Source organism: Jatropha curcas, chromosome 3 (assembly GCF_041381405.1).
Source record: "Jatropha curcas cultivar XTBG-Jc1 chromosome 3, XTBG_Jcur_1.0, whole genome shotgun sequence".
NCBI classification, from domain to species: domain Eukaryota; kingdom Viridiplantae; phylum Streptophyta; class Magnoliopsida; order Malpighiales; family Euphorbiaceae; genus Jatropha; species Jatropha curcas.
Window position 1 is genome coordinate 20,305,763 of NC_143153.1, and position 17,918 is coordinate 20,323,680.

The window sequence follows — 17,918 nt, forward strand, 5'->3', positions numbered from 1 at the left end:
TCAGGTTTATGATTTATTATAAATGATTATTTATTTATTTGAAATATTAACATATTATACTTATTTAGTATAGTGTGCTCTAAGCGTGTAGATATCCCTTTTTTTTTTTAAAATTATCGTACCGCACACGTTTATGTATCTCATATCCTGTGTCAGTACAATCTAACTCTTGTTATATGAGACTACTCTATACACTAAACTAATTACCAAGGTTTTTTTTTTTTTATTACCAGGAAAAAATGGTGTTTTATTTTTAAATTTTTTTTTTGTGTCTTTGAATATTGACATTTTTCGGAATTAAATTTAAGAAAAAATAAGAAGGAACAAAATTTTGGATATAAAAGAAAAGTAAAATTAATTTTCTCTATAAATTTATTTTTATATTTTTTTTTGTTCTAATTTTAATGGAAAATTATCAGAATTGAATATTGACATTTTCGGAATTAAATTTAAGAAAAAAAATAAGAAGGAACTAAATTTTGGATGTAAAAGGAAAATAAAATTATTTTTTCTCTATAAATTTATTTAATAGTTTTTTTTATTTTCCTTCTAATTTGAAGAGAAAATTATCGAAATTCTTTTCTCTTATATTTCTTTCTTATTTTCAAATAAAATAGCTTTTACTTATTAATATTAGTTTAATTTTCTTTTTTTTTCTCCTATATGATATTATTTGAAAATATAATACAACCTATCTTCTTATAATTGTTGTCTTTACAACTTATTTTCTTACAATTATACTAACTTTTTACAGATGTCAATTTGAGAGACTTACACTTGACTGTCATTTAAGATAGACTTCTCTACCTTTATATATTATATAGATGAGATAATTGATTTATATTTTGTTTTTTTATTTTCATTTTATTAATTTAGTAGCAAATAAATTATTTGATATTCATTATTTTATCTATCCCTTTTCAGGTATTATTAATTTGGTAGCGAATAAATTAAAAGAATCATTAAGTCAATTCAATTCTAGAAAACAAAATTGTAATGATTAAATTATTATTTTATTAATTTTCTAAATAATTAATACTTATCTAGAAGGGATTTCATGGGCTAAGACATAAAGATAAGGCTAGAAAAAAAAAATTAACAGTTCCTGAATTGTTCAGAATAACACAAATTTTTTTCAGGTGACACTTAAGGAGGAAGGTACTGTGTTTTCTTTGATTCATTGATTGTTAAGCAAGTTAAATATGAAAATTTATGTTGTTGTATGACAATATGCAAAGGTCAATTATAGTCAACATCATGACAAGTCAAGACTAAAGCACCAAGCTCTGTCAAAGAAGAAGTTGATGTTGAAAAGAGGTAGTTAGATTAGGTCATGATAGTTAATTACCTTCTCCACATAGAGAGCGAGTCCCTAGGCTTAGCAAATTAAAATAGGCCAAGTTCTTTTCTTTTCCCTCTTCATTTGCCTAATTTTATGCTCCTCTTTCCATTTATTTGAATTCTTAAAAATCCATCAACACCACCAAAAATTAAAGCCAATTTCTCAAATAATTCACCATTTTTGTGTGAGTGGAAGAGAGAAATAATGGAAGAAGAGAGCCATGCCAGTGCTCCAAATGGCCTAAATAGAGGAAGCCCAGAAAGCCCATGTTTAAAGAACAATAACAAAAATAACAACAATGGCAGCAGCAACAACAACAATAATAATAAAGAGCAGGATCGCTTCCTTCCTATAGCAAATGTTGGGAGGATAATGAAGAAAGTAAGCCCCGCAAATGGGAAAATATCCAAAGATGCGAAAGAGACGGTTCAAGAATGCGTTTCTGAGTTCATTAGCTTCGTAACAGGAGAAGCTTCAGATAAATGCCAAAGAGAAAAAAGAAAGACCATTAATGGAGATGACATCATTTGGGCAATAACAACATTAGGTTTCGAAGATTACGTTGTTCCCCTTAAAACATATCTCGTCAAATATCGAGAGGTTGAAGGAGAAAAGCTCAATATCCCAAAGCAACAAAGGACAGAACATAGGTTACAACAACATCAACAGCCAAAACAAGAACAACAAGAACAAAGTTTACTACCTTACAATAGTGTATATTCCTCTACCAGCAGTCTTATGTCTCAACCACCATTTGTGGCTGCTGATCAACCATTTTCCTTAACATTTTCTCCTAATTCCATTCAAAAACAGCTACAGCAACAAGATCAAATTGATTCAATTGGGCATTGGCAAGATATGAAGTTATAAATCTACCCAAAAAAGGAAAAAAAAAGAAAAAAAAAAAAAAAAAGGAAGAGACGAAGAGATGACTTCTCTTTTTTCATTATTTTAAAAAGAAATGAAGTGGTGAACTTAGTACGACACACGAAAATAACCCATGAAACCATCTAACCAAAAGATATTATATTTACTTGATGCTATATGTATATTTGGGCCCATTAATTGTGATGTAAAAGTACATATTCAATCAACTTTACTCTATTGAGTGTCATGAACTGGAGAATGAATGTAAATAATTTGCATTTAAGAAGACAAAGTTATAATTACTGTTGAATACACATCACTCATAGTCAAATATTAATGTTAATTTTTGAATTATAGTCAATTTATGTATTGATAGATTCATTTTTTTCCTTTGAAATTCTCAATATATTAGATAAATATATTTTATTAATATGATTGTAATAAAAAAGGCACGCAACCATTTGCACACCAAAGTATAGTCTAGTGGTAAATACAGTATGACTTGACAATAGATTCAAATTTAAATCTTATTCTTTATTATTCAAGGAAAAAAAAAAACACGCAACCTTTTTTATGTCATAACTATTTATTTGTTTGACTAAATTTTTTTCTTTTTGGTCACAGTATACATGACTATTTTGATGTAAAATACATTGTCTTTTTAGACAGAATATAAATTTTTCAATAATGATAATTTTTAATTTTGGAGATGGTATTTTCAAGTATTTACCAAAATTTTTGTTCTTTTTTTTTTTTTTTCTATATCCTAACATTATCATTGTCTTTGAAATCAAACACAATCAAAATTTTAAGAAGAATTATCCATATTGAATAATTTAAATAGAACTTTATATATATATGATTATATATTTAGAATAAAATAATATATTTGAGTTGTTTGAATTATACATTCTCATTAAAATTTACCTAGGATTAATTAGTTTAAAAATTAATGTTTTATACTAATAATGATAACTTAGCAGCTAATATATTTTATATTTATGGATGGGAACTGTGGCTTGCTAGGAATGATTTATTATGGCCGCAAACTTGGACATCCCCATTTCAAGTACACACATTAGCATGCATTTACATGATTCGAGAGCGGATGTCGACATCATCATTATTAGGTGGTCTCCATGTTCATTCAAGAACAGGTGGTTCTGTGGCATGCTTTTATGGCCAGGCAAGTTTTCAAGCACAAGACATGGTTGGTTTTGGTGCTGTTTTTGAAAATATAGAGGAGGCTTTTTTTTTTTTTTTTTTTTTTTTTTTTTTTTTTTTTTTATGTGTTGTGTTGGATTTTCAAAAAGGTAGTGGTGGAGTCCAGTATGCCACTGCCTACTTTATGCTTGCGACAAGCTTTCCGGTAATGGTATTATTTATTCAGATTGCCAAGTATTAGTTCATGCCATTAATTCGTATAGGCTGAATATTATAAATTTAAATTTTTAAAATTTTTTCTTATCTCTATCTTTATACCTATTTAATCTAATCTAATTGAACTTCTAATTGATACTCTTGGCATGTTTGCTAATTGAACTTCTACAAGGGTAATAAATTATTTCTTTCTTATTCTTTTTTCCTATTTGATTCAAATGATATTTCAAGTGATTTGAAATTTAGATTCAATGCCCTTGAATTACAATTCTTTTTTCAAAGTGTTAAAGCTGATTCCAATTTGTCTTGGCTCCATTAATTGCACAAATTATAAGACTAACAAATTATAAAATAATATTTAGTGTTTGGTATTAGTGTTACAAAAATAGAACTTAAGTATTTATCTAAAGTATAAAAGTTATTATTTTAATTATATTATTCATATTGAATAATTTAAATAGTATTTTATTTATATAGGATTAACATTTAGGATAAAATAATGTATTTGAGTTCTTTGAATTGTATATTTTAACTAAATTTTAGCTCGGCTTACTTAAATTGTTTGCACAAAGTATTACACTTTTTTTTTCTATATTTTAATGACACCCTTTTTTTAAAATTTAAAAGTTGATGTTTATAGTAATAATAATAACTTTAGAAATTTAATTTGATATAATCTATATATTTTAAATTATTCATAATTTTTTATTTAAGTTATATATCACATTATGTCTATTTACACCATCATATAATTACTAATAAAATTCAAGGAAAATTTTGTTGTTTGAAAATGATAAAGATGCAAATCCATAGTTTTTTTTAATGCTTAATGAAAACAAGTGTTATTTATTTTGATTTTTAAAAGAGGAATATTAGGATTTGAAAACATTAATTTGATCTTTGAATATTCAAATAAATAAGGATTAAATAATATTATTAATCAAAATTTTATTTAAAATATTTTTAATTATTTTTGTTTACAAATAAAAAATTTTTAAAAATAATAGTATAATTCAATAATAATATTTATTTAAAAAATACATAAAACTCGCGTGCGAAGCATAGGATTTTGACTAGTTATTGTTATAAGGATGGTTATTTGATATCGTAATTTTTTGGAAAGAGCCTTCAGCTTGCTTATGCTAGCTATGACTTGCTCTTAATCTCTCTAAGTGTCTCAATACTCTAATCATTGATTAGTCCTTTTTAATTTAGTTTTGCTCTTATATAATTTTCTACTACCTCTATCTCAAAATGTTCATATATATTTTCATTTCTACTACCTCTATCTCAATATTCTAATATTTTCTACTACCAACTCACCCTAAATCTCCTGCATCCAAAAAATCTTCTTCTAGGATTTGCCTCGGTCCACAATACTTTCATCACAGCAGTCACACCACACGAGCAATTGGGATTATATAATCAATGGGTATGTCCATTGCAAGTAAAATGATAGGTTGGATCGAGCTGAGAGAGGGAACGAGAGTGCTAAGTGAGGAGGAGAGAGTTTGCGATGGTGAGAGCTTGGTATCACATTTTAAGAGGAGATTTTTGACCTAAACATTATTTCACCAAATTAAATGATGTGGCAAATAAAAATCTGCCACATAAGAAAATCTTAACAGACCTAACTCGCTAATTTGACTAGTGTATATCACGTCCCAATTTCTTACGTGTTCAGGAGTGCATAAATTATAAAAAACGAATCTAGGGGACCAAAAGGTCATTTTGAAAGTTGAGGTGGCTAAAAGATTTTTTTGTAGAAGTACAAGAGGCAATAGATGCATTGGACCAATTAATAAAGGTATTCAAAAGTTTACTTTCTTAATCTGTTGACTATCAAGAGTTTGATATTATTTCATATCTAAGACTCTTCGCCATATTGTTCTCCTTAATTGTGGAAGCATAAAGTATTTTCTCTAATAATCAAATTTTAATGAATTAATTTTAAATTAGTACATTATTTATTAGTTTTTTAAAAATTTAATTTAATTCATAATTACAACCTTTTTATGTTTGATTAGGGCTAACTTACATATTGCATATATGTTGAATTTCGTAGTTTTATAAGTTGACAGACAAATTCACAAGTATAGGAATTTGCAATAAGTAATAAAGAATGAATAGAGTATTGTTCCATAAAAATTGTATACAAAGTACTAAAATTGTGTTAACCTACTATTATTTAAATGACAATAAGGAGAATATTTTCAAAAATTAAAATAAAGAGAATAAAAGAAAATATTAAAAAGAGATTAATCAAAGTCATTTATTAAAAACAAATCAAGGATTAAAAACTATTAGGATTTTGACTTCACTTAATTCTATCCAATTTATACTATTAATTTGACAATGAATTTTAATTGTTCAAGAATGAGAAACAATCCTAAAATCAATAACAAGCTCTCTCAATGTAATATTAGCTATTTTTAACCCGATCTATTACCTATCTTACAATAGCGCAATCAAACATAAATTAAATCATTAAGTTTTATAGTTATTTATAAATTCATAACTTAAGGTTGTTAATTTATAAAAACCCCCCTATGAGTCAAACCATATAGTTTCTGCATCAAGTTATTATTTCCATATAATTTATTAACTTTTTCTTATCAAAAACTCTTCTCCAAATAGTGATTAATGAAATAAATTAATCTATATGAGAAACTCTGTCCAGAAGTATTAAGTGCGATATAATAAATTATACCATGAATAAAAAAAAAAACCAAATCTAATATCATAAATTGAAATCAAAATTAAGTTACATCAAATCCTAGTATAAGAATTTAGTTCAACATAGTAATTAAATTAAACTCAAATAAAGTTGTAAATATTCTCATAATCAACATGAATATTGAAAATAAAACAAGAAGAGAGTTTAAAAATAAAAATTAATTAACGATTGGCTTGTAGCACTTCCTTGAATCTTAATCTCGAACTTGATTGTTGGAGGTCTTGTAAAGAGAAAACAATGTAAAGAATAGAATATGCAATAATGAATCAAATAATAATCCAACCCTAAATGGTGCAAAGATCTCTCTTTATATAGACGTTTTACGGCTTCTTTGAGTCTAATTAGGAAAACTACCCAACTTGTTTAGGAAGAAATAGAATTATAATGAAAAATAATTAATTCTTGTATTCCTTCCAAATTAGGAGTCCAAGTTGATCAATCGGTATGAAACTCGAATTAAGTACTAGCTTTGTGGTCACCATTCATCTTTATTTGATAATTGACAAATTCCTAATTAAAACCCTACAAAAACCTGCCAAAACGAGATCAAAACAATAAAGGAAGCAAAAATTAAGAATTAAATAAAACCATAAATAAAACTAAATAAAAACTAACTAAAATAAATAAAAATACCCAAATCCTAATAAAAATTATATTAAAAATACTATAAAAAATAAACCTATCATTGGCCATCAAATATTTGATATTATTTCATATCCAAAACTCCTTGCATTATCATCCTCCTTCATGATTATATAGATATTAGTTATTTTGCTCTTAGTCTCCTAATTATATATTATAGAAATTAGTACAAATTTATTAGTTTGTTAGTCTATCATCTACTCTAACTCAGATGTACTGTAGAAAGAAGAAGTGATCGATATATAGGCATGGGAAGATAGGAAAAATGAAGTACCTCATAAATTCTGACCGATTTCCGCAATGAGGAATCTTAAGTAGTCAACAATCGATATAATAGGCTAGCTCTTTATTGGTCGAGCACTTGCCTAATTATTTTTCTAACAAGCCGAGAGGAGTTGCATTCTTGGCATGTGAAATCGGGTGCATATTGCTTCAAGAAAAGGACAAGGATTTGATTTTATGTCTCACTTACAATGGAAGGAGTGTTCTTGATCAAGAGCTTAGCAAAGTATTCACGGCTTTTGGGTTATTTGGTTGACATATATGCGAAGGAAAAAATAGGTGCATGATTAAGATTAATTGAAGTTTGAATTGGTATATTCCATTGGGTATGAGATCAATCAATTCTTGAGCTGTGATCAATCAAAATGAAATCACCTGCTCACGGTGACTTGAGGTCAATCGGTTGTTTGCGAAGCAACAAAGTGGTCAAATCGTTAATTAATCTCTATTCGGGTTTAAGCCTGCCAATGCTCTTAGATTATAACCCTATATGTATTGGAGATTTGTCCAATCCATATAAAGGGACATTAGCACTAGAGGTGGAGAGTAGAAATTACATCTGTCTGCTAGTCAGTCTTAAAGGTTGGACACCACCCTGATATTTAAAAAAAAAAGTGCGCTTCTATTCTTGTGAGGAGAAACAATTATCAAAAGCATCCATTGGTTTTGATAATATGGAGGAAGTGCCTCTATCCTTGCTCGTTTTGTTTTGATTTTTGAGTTTATAATATTTATTAGTTATTTCTTAAAAAGAACTTATAAATAATTAAGTATATTATTTATTTTTACATGAAATAGTGATTTTATAATTTTTACAAGAAATTAAAAGTTGAGATACACAGAGGGGCGAAGCTTTGTGTAGACCTAAAAGGAAATAGCTCCCCTAAGTTTTCTCAAAGTTCATGTTTGGGCTGGTTCCCCAATTATGCTCATTTCTATTTTTAATCTCTCTAATATTGAAGTTCCAATTCTGCCCCTAGATACATACACATAAAACACACAAAATACCCAATTGAGAAAATAAAGAGAAGAGAGACATAGAAGAGTAGAATAGATTAAAAAGGGAAAACAATTATCAAAAGCACACAAAAGAAGTACTAGAAGTTAGATGAAGATTTGGAGGAGAGAAGCCATGGGATGAAGCTTTGGAGTGTATCAACATCAGCTCTATAATGCTTCTGTGTAAACTCATATAAATGAGACCATGTGAAATCAGGGTACTTCCTTGGCGCTTCTCTGCAAACAAGATCTCGTGGTGGTCTCACAATTTTGTCCTCTTTTGGGTTCACAAAAAAAACCAATGATCTTCTTTGTCTCTCTCTATTCACCACTGCTCTGTGCAGGCAACTCTTGTATCTTCCATTCGATAGTGCCTAAATATCGCGCAACAAAATTTTTTTTTTTTTTTCAAATCACACAACAAATTTTGTTTATTACTTGTAAATTATATTTGGAATATTCATTTCGATTTCAAAATAAACCAAACAAGTAATTCCTTTAAATAGAAAATTTCAATGGTTTGACTTCTCATTTTCTTCCTCTATCTATTGCAATCAAAGTGAATAGTCCCATTCAATTACTAGTACAATGTATCATAGTTGAAAATTTTGACTAGTAATTTGACTTAACATATATCTTTTTAAAATATAAAGACAATTAAAGGGGAAAAGATTAAATTTCAAAAATTTGCAGGTGTCGGTGTAATAAAAAATGCCTATTACATAACTTCCTATTGTTTAGAAAAAATTATGACATTCAACATTTACATTCATCCGTTAAACACCTTTAATTATAAAATTATATCTATTTACTTTAATTTAAAAAAATCATTCGTTTAAATAATTCAACTTGTAAATTAAATTAACTAAACATTCATTAGATAATTTATAACGTGAAAATTATTAATTTAAAATCGTATTAACTCCACATTAAATTAGTATTATATATATAAAACTAAAAAATTTAAAAATTATTATTGATAATGTAGAGAGAAGTATTATATAATATTACTAAAATTCATAATTTTATATATTTTGCCTACAAATAGAAAAACAAAGTAATGTTGAATCATAATTGTGATGTTACACTATCAAATGTCACAATCTTAACACCAGGAAAAACGACATGATAGCTATATGACATATACTTGTCTTATTTATTTGAAAATAATATACTTGTCTTATTTATTTGAAAATAATATACTTGTCTTAATTAGACTACGACTAAAAGTGCATGGTGCATGTCAAACTTATTAATTCTGCGTTGGTACAATTATTATGGTAATTATTATGATAATTAATGGTAATAAATTGATTCCATCGTTCAGATATCTTCCCATCAATAATTGTAGGCGGGTTGTTAACTTTTTGAAATTTTATTAAAAATCAAATCTAATGTTTTAAGCCGCTAATTTTTAGTGTTCCATAAACTAAAACATTTGAAGCACTTTTTAGATATTATCTTATAAAAAAGTTAGTTATGTGACGTTTAATTTTTTAATTTTTATTAAGAGTTACTCAAATATTTAAATACTATTAAAACAAAAAGTTAATTTTGCCGTATAAATTTATGAAAACATATGAAATTAAAATTTGAATTCCGTTCCTATTTGAGTCAAAAAAATGTGTATATGTTAATTATATATAGCAGTAGACAATTATAAAATTATCATAATTTTTGCAAATTAGTGCATTAGATTCTTAACTCGAGTAAATGTATTGTATCCAAACAATAAAAAGATCTTCTCACAATATAAGCAGTGATTTAAGGTTTTTTCACCACTGATTTGATTAAATCACTATTATATTAGAATTAAAGATAATTTGTGAAGATAGTTATTGTATTTAATATAGATAAGGATGATAATAAAAAATATCATTTTTTTATCCTTTAAAATTATCAAAATAATTTATATTTTAAAATAAAATAATTATTAAAAAATAATTTTTGTCATAAATTTATATTTTGGGATGAAGGAAGCATTAAAATAATGCTGCGGAACTTACCATGAAAGTATCACCAAGGTTTATGACTAGTGCATCTGGACGAGGACGGATCAATTGCCATTTGTTGTCTGCAAATACTTCAAGACCGCCAACATCATCCTGGTGAAGTATTGTTAAGGATGTTGGGTCGTGATGAGGACCAGTTCCCAGAGTGAGACCGGCATTGTTGCAACGTGGATAGTAATTGAACCTCATTATTGACTTAGCGTCTTCAAAAAATTTACTGTAGTGAAACCGATCTACTCCCAAGCTAATGCCCAGCAATTCAAAAATTACTAGAGATAACTTCCTCATTTCTTCACAGTACCTTTGGTAAACCCACCTGCAAAAATGTTAAAAATTAGAATTGGTCATGTGCATATTACTAGAATTTGCTACAATAAACACTTTTCAAGTAAATTTGGTAAGAATAAGTCATTGGCATAGCCAGAATGTTTCCCTCATAATATACTTAAAGATTAAAAGATTAGATATTTATAGGCATAGCCACATTTCAATTTTGAATTACAACTAAATCAAAATCAAACCGATCAAATTTATAATCAAATTATAATTAACGATTCTCATTTCATTAAAATTGAAACCATGTGGCTAAATTTTTATTGTAGTTGCTCAATTTTTAAAATTGAAATTGACAGTTTTCATTCGAGATATCAAACTAATGATATATATATATATATATATATATATATATATATATATATATATATATATATATATATATATATATATATATATATATATATAACTAAAAAATTAGAGATTGTAATAGGAAAAAACTCCCAATTTTTTTTTATTTCTTAAATATTAACTGCTAATAACTATTAATTTTGAATATTTTCCTTTTTCCATAGAAAATAAAAATAAAAAGTACTAAAATTGAACTGATTTGATTCTCTATGTATGGTTTTAATAAATTCGGTTCATTTCAGTTTCTTGAAAAAAAATTATATTGATTTAATTTTGATATGATTTTTATTAAGCTAAAAAGATAAGCCAAAACCCGTTTAAAAACAGTTAAAAGTTAAATCAAATCGAGTAACAGGAAATAGTTGGGTTGTATTTGGTACACTATTCAATTCAGTTTGATTTTATTTAAAAAAATTTTAAGTTTGCACTGATTTGGTTTGATTTAAACCCAACCGCCTAAATAATTACCATGACCCTACCCACATTTTAACCGGCAGTAATTAAGTGCCTTATATTAACCCAAGTTGAAATCTCTTTTCCCAGCACTCACATAATAACAAAATAAAAGAAAAAAACAAAATAAAAACGACAATATCATACCCTGGTTGTTCAAAATCTTCACCCAAGACACGTTTGAAATAATCAACGACAATTGGCTCACTGTTATTCCCATGGTACGGGAAAGAGAGTGTCTCTTTCCACGGCAACTTAGACGAGTACCGATCGGCATGGGCACCGGAATACCCATATACATCGCCGGGCCTTCTACGAATACTTAGCTTCTTATCAAGAGGGAGTTTAAAGATTGTGTCGATTTCGTGATAAGCGGCTTCAATAAGGCCAGCGTCGACTCCATGGTTGGTGACTTGAAAAAAGCCATGGTTTAAGCAAGCAATCCTAATAAGCTCAGCAGCATGAGCAGTCTTCTCCTCATCACCTTTCAAGAATCCATCTAAGTCTACTAAAGGTTCTTTAAGCTCATCTTGGCTTCTGCTGACCAAGTCTCTATCAGGCCAGACATACTCAGTTGGCAAGTTTGGCTCTTTCTGCAATTTAGATGAGTCAAAAACAAAAGCCCCACTTGCTTCTTCTTTTGTATTCATTGAAGGGTGCAGAACATGACCTAAACCAGTTGATTCCATTGTTTTTATCAGAGACATTCTAATAAGAGGCTATTTATAGCAAAACAAGCACGGAGAAGAAAGATGATAAAGAAACAAATGGGTAGAAAATGGAGATTAGGGAGAATATTATGAAACAGAGATGATAGAGGGAAAGGCCAAGGCCGCCCGTTGGAAAGGTCGAATTGAAACAAAGGGATTAAGGAGCCAACAACAGAGACGAGTAGACGTCCTTTATAAGTTTTAACTCTCTCTGGTCACTTTCTCATTTCCCAAATGATCAATATATATATAGATATAGATGTAGCCTGAGGACACTGAAAACAAAATTAAAATCACAGTGCGACAGTAATCTATTGTTATCTTTTGTACTTTTCTTCTATTGTCTTTTCCCTCAGCTGAAATTTGCTTGTTCCCAAGAATTTTATCTGTGAAAACAATATTTATATTTCACCGCTAGTCAGGTATAGTATGGTTCATCGCGCTTATGTAAGAGTACTCTCCACCGTAATATTTTTTATCATTATAATAATTTTCATTAATTTGATTAGTCAAGAGAAAACAATATTATTTCTATCTATTAAGTCTCCTAAAAACTACAAAAACACATTTATATTTCATCGGTTTATATAATTATCAATAAAATAGTTTTTAATTCAACTAAATTATGGCCTAACCTTTAATTTCACCTCAAATTTATCGAGTATTTTCAATTTTTCTCTAAATTGATCTTTGTAATCTGGACATATTAACATAGTTGCAATTACACTTTAATTTGAATTAATATCAAACTCATTATTTTTGCATCTTAAAATTAATTCAATTTTAAAATTAAATGCTCAATCTTGATTTTTTTATTTATTATATGAATACTTAGATTTGATTTTATTATTTATAGATAAATCATAAATTTAGTGTATCAATTTTTTATTTTTTGTCAATTTGGTGTATGAACAGAAAATGTTTATAATTAGATGGTTAACTTTTTAAAAAAAAAGCTAATCTAAGTATTGACCGATGATGTGGCAGTGGAAAATATGATTAAGCAATTAGTGGGCCTCATAAATATCCAGTTAGCATCCTATATGAGCTGACATGTAATAGTTAGTAAGAAAAATCTAACACAACATGGCAAAACCAAAGAAATGACCATCATGCCTTATTATTGTTCTCAAAATAACATTGTATCTCCTTTACCAGGGCTATCGACAGATCAAGCAACAATTGGAGCATTGTTGAAGTGTTGGAACTGTGATGCTCTCCTAAACTATTTTCAGGAGGCTCAAAAGCATTCGAGCCTTCTCACTCCAATTTCTTCGAGCCAATGGAGGCCGTGGTCAATCTCGTTTGCAATTTCTTGTAAAAAACCTTGCCGATCCAAAATAGTTCTGTTCAATCAATATTAATTTTATTATTTTTTTTTTTTTTGAATTAGGAAGTTTTGTTTTTTGGAAATTTTGAATCAAAGTTTAATAATTTTGTTGTTGGGTTTATGGGAGCTTGAAGGGAATTAAAGTGATTAATTGTGTATTTAATCTTAAGATTTAAAGGGAAAAAGAGTATATTGTTGGGTTTTTAGTAAAGTCCGATATTTTGACTCTGCAAGAAGTTTAAATTTTCATTCAAGATTTCATTTCTTTTCACATAATTTATTTTTCTTCTTCTTTTTTTTAGTTTTGTTTATTCATGAAAGAAAGTGATTTATTTGTTCAAGATTTTAGTTCGTCTTGTTTTTTTGATTTTTTTTAGCACTTCTATTCTTTTCTATTGATTTGTTTAGGCTACATCTCTTTTTATGAATGTTTAAATTCTATTATTTTTTGAGGAAAAGAGGACAAGGATCATGAGTAAGTTTGTTTTGCTTTTTTTATCATGAAGATTCGATATTAGTATTTGTTAAAAGTTTTTTTGATAAAGCAGCCCAGGACAAATTGAGAAATATCTCAAAACCCTTAGCGTATGAGAGAATAACAAATAAGGGTATGAAGCTTATTTCAATAGTTTTGCCACATTAGATTAGACTTTTCTAACTTAAGTATGACATGTCAATACATGTAGGTAACCAAGAAGCTTCATCACTATTTTCAGTCTTACAACGTAATAGCGGTGTCCAGAATGGATCCTGTAAAGTACCTATACAAAATCCCAGCACTAGTAGGGAAACTATCAAGATGGTTAATCCTACTATTTGAGTATGATTTGAGTATGTCACTAAGAAAACCGTTAGAGGGTGAGCAGTAGCTAAGTTTTTGGTGGCACATCTAGTGGAAGATAATGAATAGTGGAAAACTGACTTTCTAGATGAACATTAAAATTTGATAAAAAAGAAAGGATGAAAGCTCTACTTCAACGGATCAGCTCATGCTAAAGGGTAAATCTCATTCTCATTAAAGTAAATAGAAATATAAAATATAGGAACTTTCATTTTTTCAACTAGTACTGATTGATGGAGCCATATGTGGATTAGTACAATTATGGGTAGTGTCATATTTAAGATTCTAAAAGATACTCTATTGAGTTTGGATTTCTTGATCCCTCTCGATTTATAATCCAATACACAAATCAATTGATTCCGTTAGGCTAACGATATGCTGTGTATTATCAATAATTTCCATAAAAGGCAGTAAGATGATGTCTTGGGCAGTTACATATCCAGAACCTTTGACATAAATAGACACGTCACAAGTTCCATACAAATTGCTTTTCAATACAACATTCTTAAAATTTTGCTTCTATTTCCACTTTTCGTAAGCGGGCCCAGGCTTTTTCCAGCCATTCAGTGGCCCCCTCACATAGTTTTTCTGAATTTCAAATTTGCAATTAGAAGGGCTGTTCCTAAAGGACCTAATGAATTTCTTGTTGGAATTATAGGTATAGGATCTCTTTTAATTGATTCTTTTATTACATTGTGATGTTTTGCATCGCTGAATGGATCCATTCGAAAACAATTAGATGATGACAAAATTATCAAAGATTGGCATTCCTTATTTCTAACAAGATAGGTGTCTTGTTAGAATCTCCATAAGGTGAAGTTATTTCGATGCTGAAAAGGCTACAATTTGCAGTCACGAATAACATGGTAGAATATGAAGGTTGTCTTTTTAGGTTAGAAGCTCTAATTGCTGTAAAGCCAGAAGAAGTTGAGGTTATCAGTGACTTAAATCTGATGATCAAGCACACTAACGGTAATTGGAAAGTCAAAGAAGATAGGCTGAAGCCTTATATTAATTATCTGCAAGTTGTTATTCAAAACTTCGCAAAAGTGACCTTTACACACACCAATAGAGTAAATGATAGAGTTCCGGATGCTTTGGTCAATTTAGCTTCAATTTGGGAGGAAAGGTCCATAATGTCAAAAAAGTCGTCTATTTTGTCTTCGGGCAACATCTTGTGTTATGAAGGGGCAAGGATTATGGTTATCAATGATAAAGATGATTAGTAATAGTTCCATGATATCCTGCAATCGGTGACAAAGAATTTATCCTTAATCAGCCAATAGAGATGACAAAAGAGCTTTACAACGTTTAATATTACAATTCCTAGTCTCACATGACCAGCTTTACATGAGAATGCCAGATGGCAAATTATGAAGATGTGTCTCGATTAAGGAAGCTAAAAAGATAATAGAACAGATTTTTGCAGCACTTAAATGAATGAAAAGCACTTGAAAAGAAGATTCTTAGACACTGATATTTTTGGTCAATAATAGAATTGGGTTGTATTTCATTTATGAAAAGATGCTTCGAATGTCAAATTCATAGGTACGTAAGTCACATTCCTCCAATAGAATTACACCACTCTATTTTGCCTTGGTGATTAACAGTTTGGGTAGACATAATTGATAAAATCTCACTGCTAGCTTCTGATGGACACGAATTTGTTGTGGTAGCAGTGGACTATTTCTTAAGATGGGTAGAAGCCGAATCATTCAAAAATATCACAGCCAGGTAGATGGCAAAATTCATTGAAAATAATCTAATTTGCAAATTTGGGATTTCTAATCACATAGTGATAGGTAATGGAGTTTAGTTTCAGGCTGAAGTAAAGGCATTATTTAGTTTCAGACTGAGGTAAAGGCATTATTATAGACGTATGAAATTAAGCACAACAAATCGTCATGGTATCGACAGCAAATGAATGTGCAGTTGAGGCCGCAAATAAGAACATCAAAAAGATCCTAGGAAAAATGACTCAGAATCACAGAGATTGGGATGAAATGTTGTAAGTATGCTTTGTGGGATTATAGGACCACCGCTAAATCTGCCAATAGGGCAATTCCTTACTCTTTATTGTAAGAAATGGAAGATGTTCTACCAAGAGAAATAGAAGTGCAGTCCCTTGGGCATTAGGCTGGAGTCTAAGGTTTCGGAATGTCAGTGGGAAGAAAATCTTCATAAAAAATTAGCCTCCTAAATGGAAAGAGGCTGAATGCAAGATTTATGGATCAATTTTACAAGAAGAGAATGATTAAGCACTTCAATAAGAGGGTGAATCCTAAGATACTAAGAGTATGAGATCTTGAAACAGATAAAGCCAAACGTAAATGACCCTAGAGGAAAATTCAAGCCTAATTGAGAAAGCCCATTTTTATCAAAAAGATGTACTCAAAAGGTGCACTGAATTTATCAGACTTGGAAAGGCAATGAGCTAACAGAACCTGTAAACCTAGACATGTTGAAGAAATTTTGTGCTTAAGACAGAGCTATGGCAAAGCCCAATTAATGAATTCACCATATGTGTTGTTATAAACTTTAAAGCTTGATGTAATGAGTGCAATAAACAATGTGCAAATGATGTAAATCTATATTTTTTATATGAAATAAAAAGAAAAATTTCAAACATTGCGAGCAAAGTCATTTAGCATAGCAATTTGTGCATCATTGATCAAAGTATTGTTAATTGTTGATTAGTATATGTAATAAAAAGCAAATGAAAAGCCCTTACCGAATTGGTCTACGACAGATGTCCTTTGGAGTTTATAAGGATTGGAGGGTGCTTGGGTCGGATCAGCTTCGAGATTTACTTGGCATCGTGCCCCCCAAGCGATAGCCTCATTTTTTAATATGGGTTGTTGAAGACCCAGGGGACATATGGCAGTTTTGGAACATGCCATGAACAACTATGGAGCTGAACAATGCGTATGCCTTATTGGTCTTCTAATAATTTACTGCACCTTGTGGTACACTCACAAAGATACTGTGGATCTAAGTATCCTGAAGACTTTTGAGGATCTAGACAGGGTTACAGAGTTTGACTAGGGCGATGCAGTCTTGTGTGCCATGTTTGAGGACATGTGCAGCTTGTCTCGAGCAGGCTCCTCTATTGGTGGGACCTACTTTTTATGGAAGATACGTCTTATTTATCTACTTTCTAACTCTTCTTTTTATGCTTATTATGTGTGCAAGCCTGGGCTTAAGAGATGATACCACTGACCTAGCCTACCCTGCTTAATGAGGGTGAGACTTGATAGAGATATACTATTAACCATGCATATGTAATAGTATAGCTATGAATGATTTTCTATTGACAATTATTTCTTTGTATTTAATTGGAAATTTGCATTAAATAAATGTTATTAGCATATGAACAATAATTGTGATTAGTACATTTTGTATGTATTTAATTGGACCAAGTAGAGAATGGATGTTTAGTACTGACTGTTAAACACATTCTCTAGGACATTAGAAATAATGTTTATTGTTCTTAATCTTGATTTATTTTAATATGAGCAAACATTGATTGTCTTGTGCTTTGATTCATTAAAGGGTGAGTTTCATTATTGGAATAATATTCTCGGTGAATTGGGCAAAGATATTTTGTGTTTGTGAAATATTAATTAATGATAGAATCCA

General features: G+C 29.3%; 2 protein-coding genes across 2 annotated transcripts; one reads left to right on the forward strand and one right to left on the reverse strand.

Moving 5' to 3' along the window:
* Positions 1 to 1,495: 1,495 nt before the first annotated feature.
* NF-YB7 (nuclear factor Y, subunit B7) lies at positions 1,496 to 2,456 on the forward strand. The gene has a single exon (XM_089718704.1). The coding sequence runs from the start codon at positions 1,547 to 1,549 to the stop codon at positions 2,210 to 2,212; it is 666 nt and encodes a 221-aa protein (XP_089574830.1). The 5' UTR covers positions 1,496 to 1,546; the 3' UTR covers positions 2,213 to 2,456.
* Positions 2,457 to 8,013: 5,557 nt separating this feature from the next.
* Positions 8,014 to 12,448, reverse strand: LOC105632767 (gibberellin 20 oxidase 1-B). The gene is made up of 3 exons (XM_012215211.4): positions 11,546 to 12,448; positions 10,256 to 10,577; positions 8,014 to 8,623 (listed from the first exon to the last, which is right to left on the reverse strand). The coding sequence occupies exons 1-3, from the start codon at positions 12,103 to 12,105 to the stop codon at positions 8,348 to 8,350; spliced, it is 1,158 nt and encodes a 385-aa protein (XP_012070601.1). The 5' UTR covers positions 12,106 to 12,448; the 3' UTR covers positions 8,014 to 8,347.
* Positions 12,449 to 17,918: the final 5,470 nt, after the last annotated feature.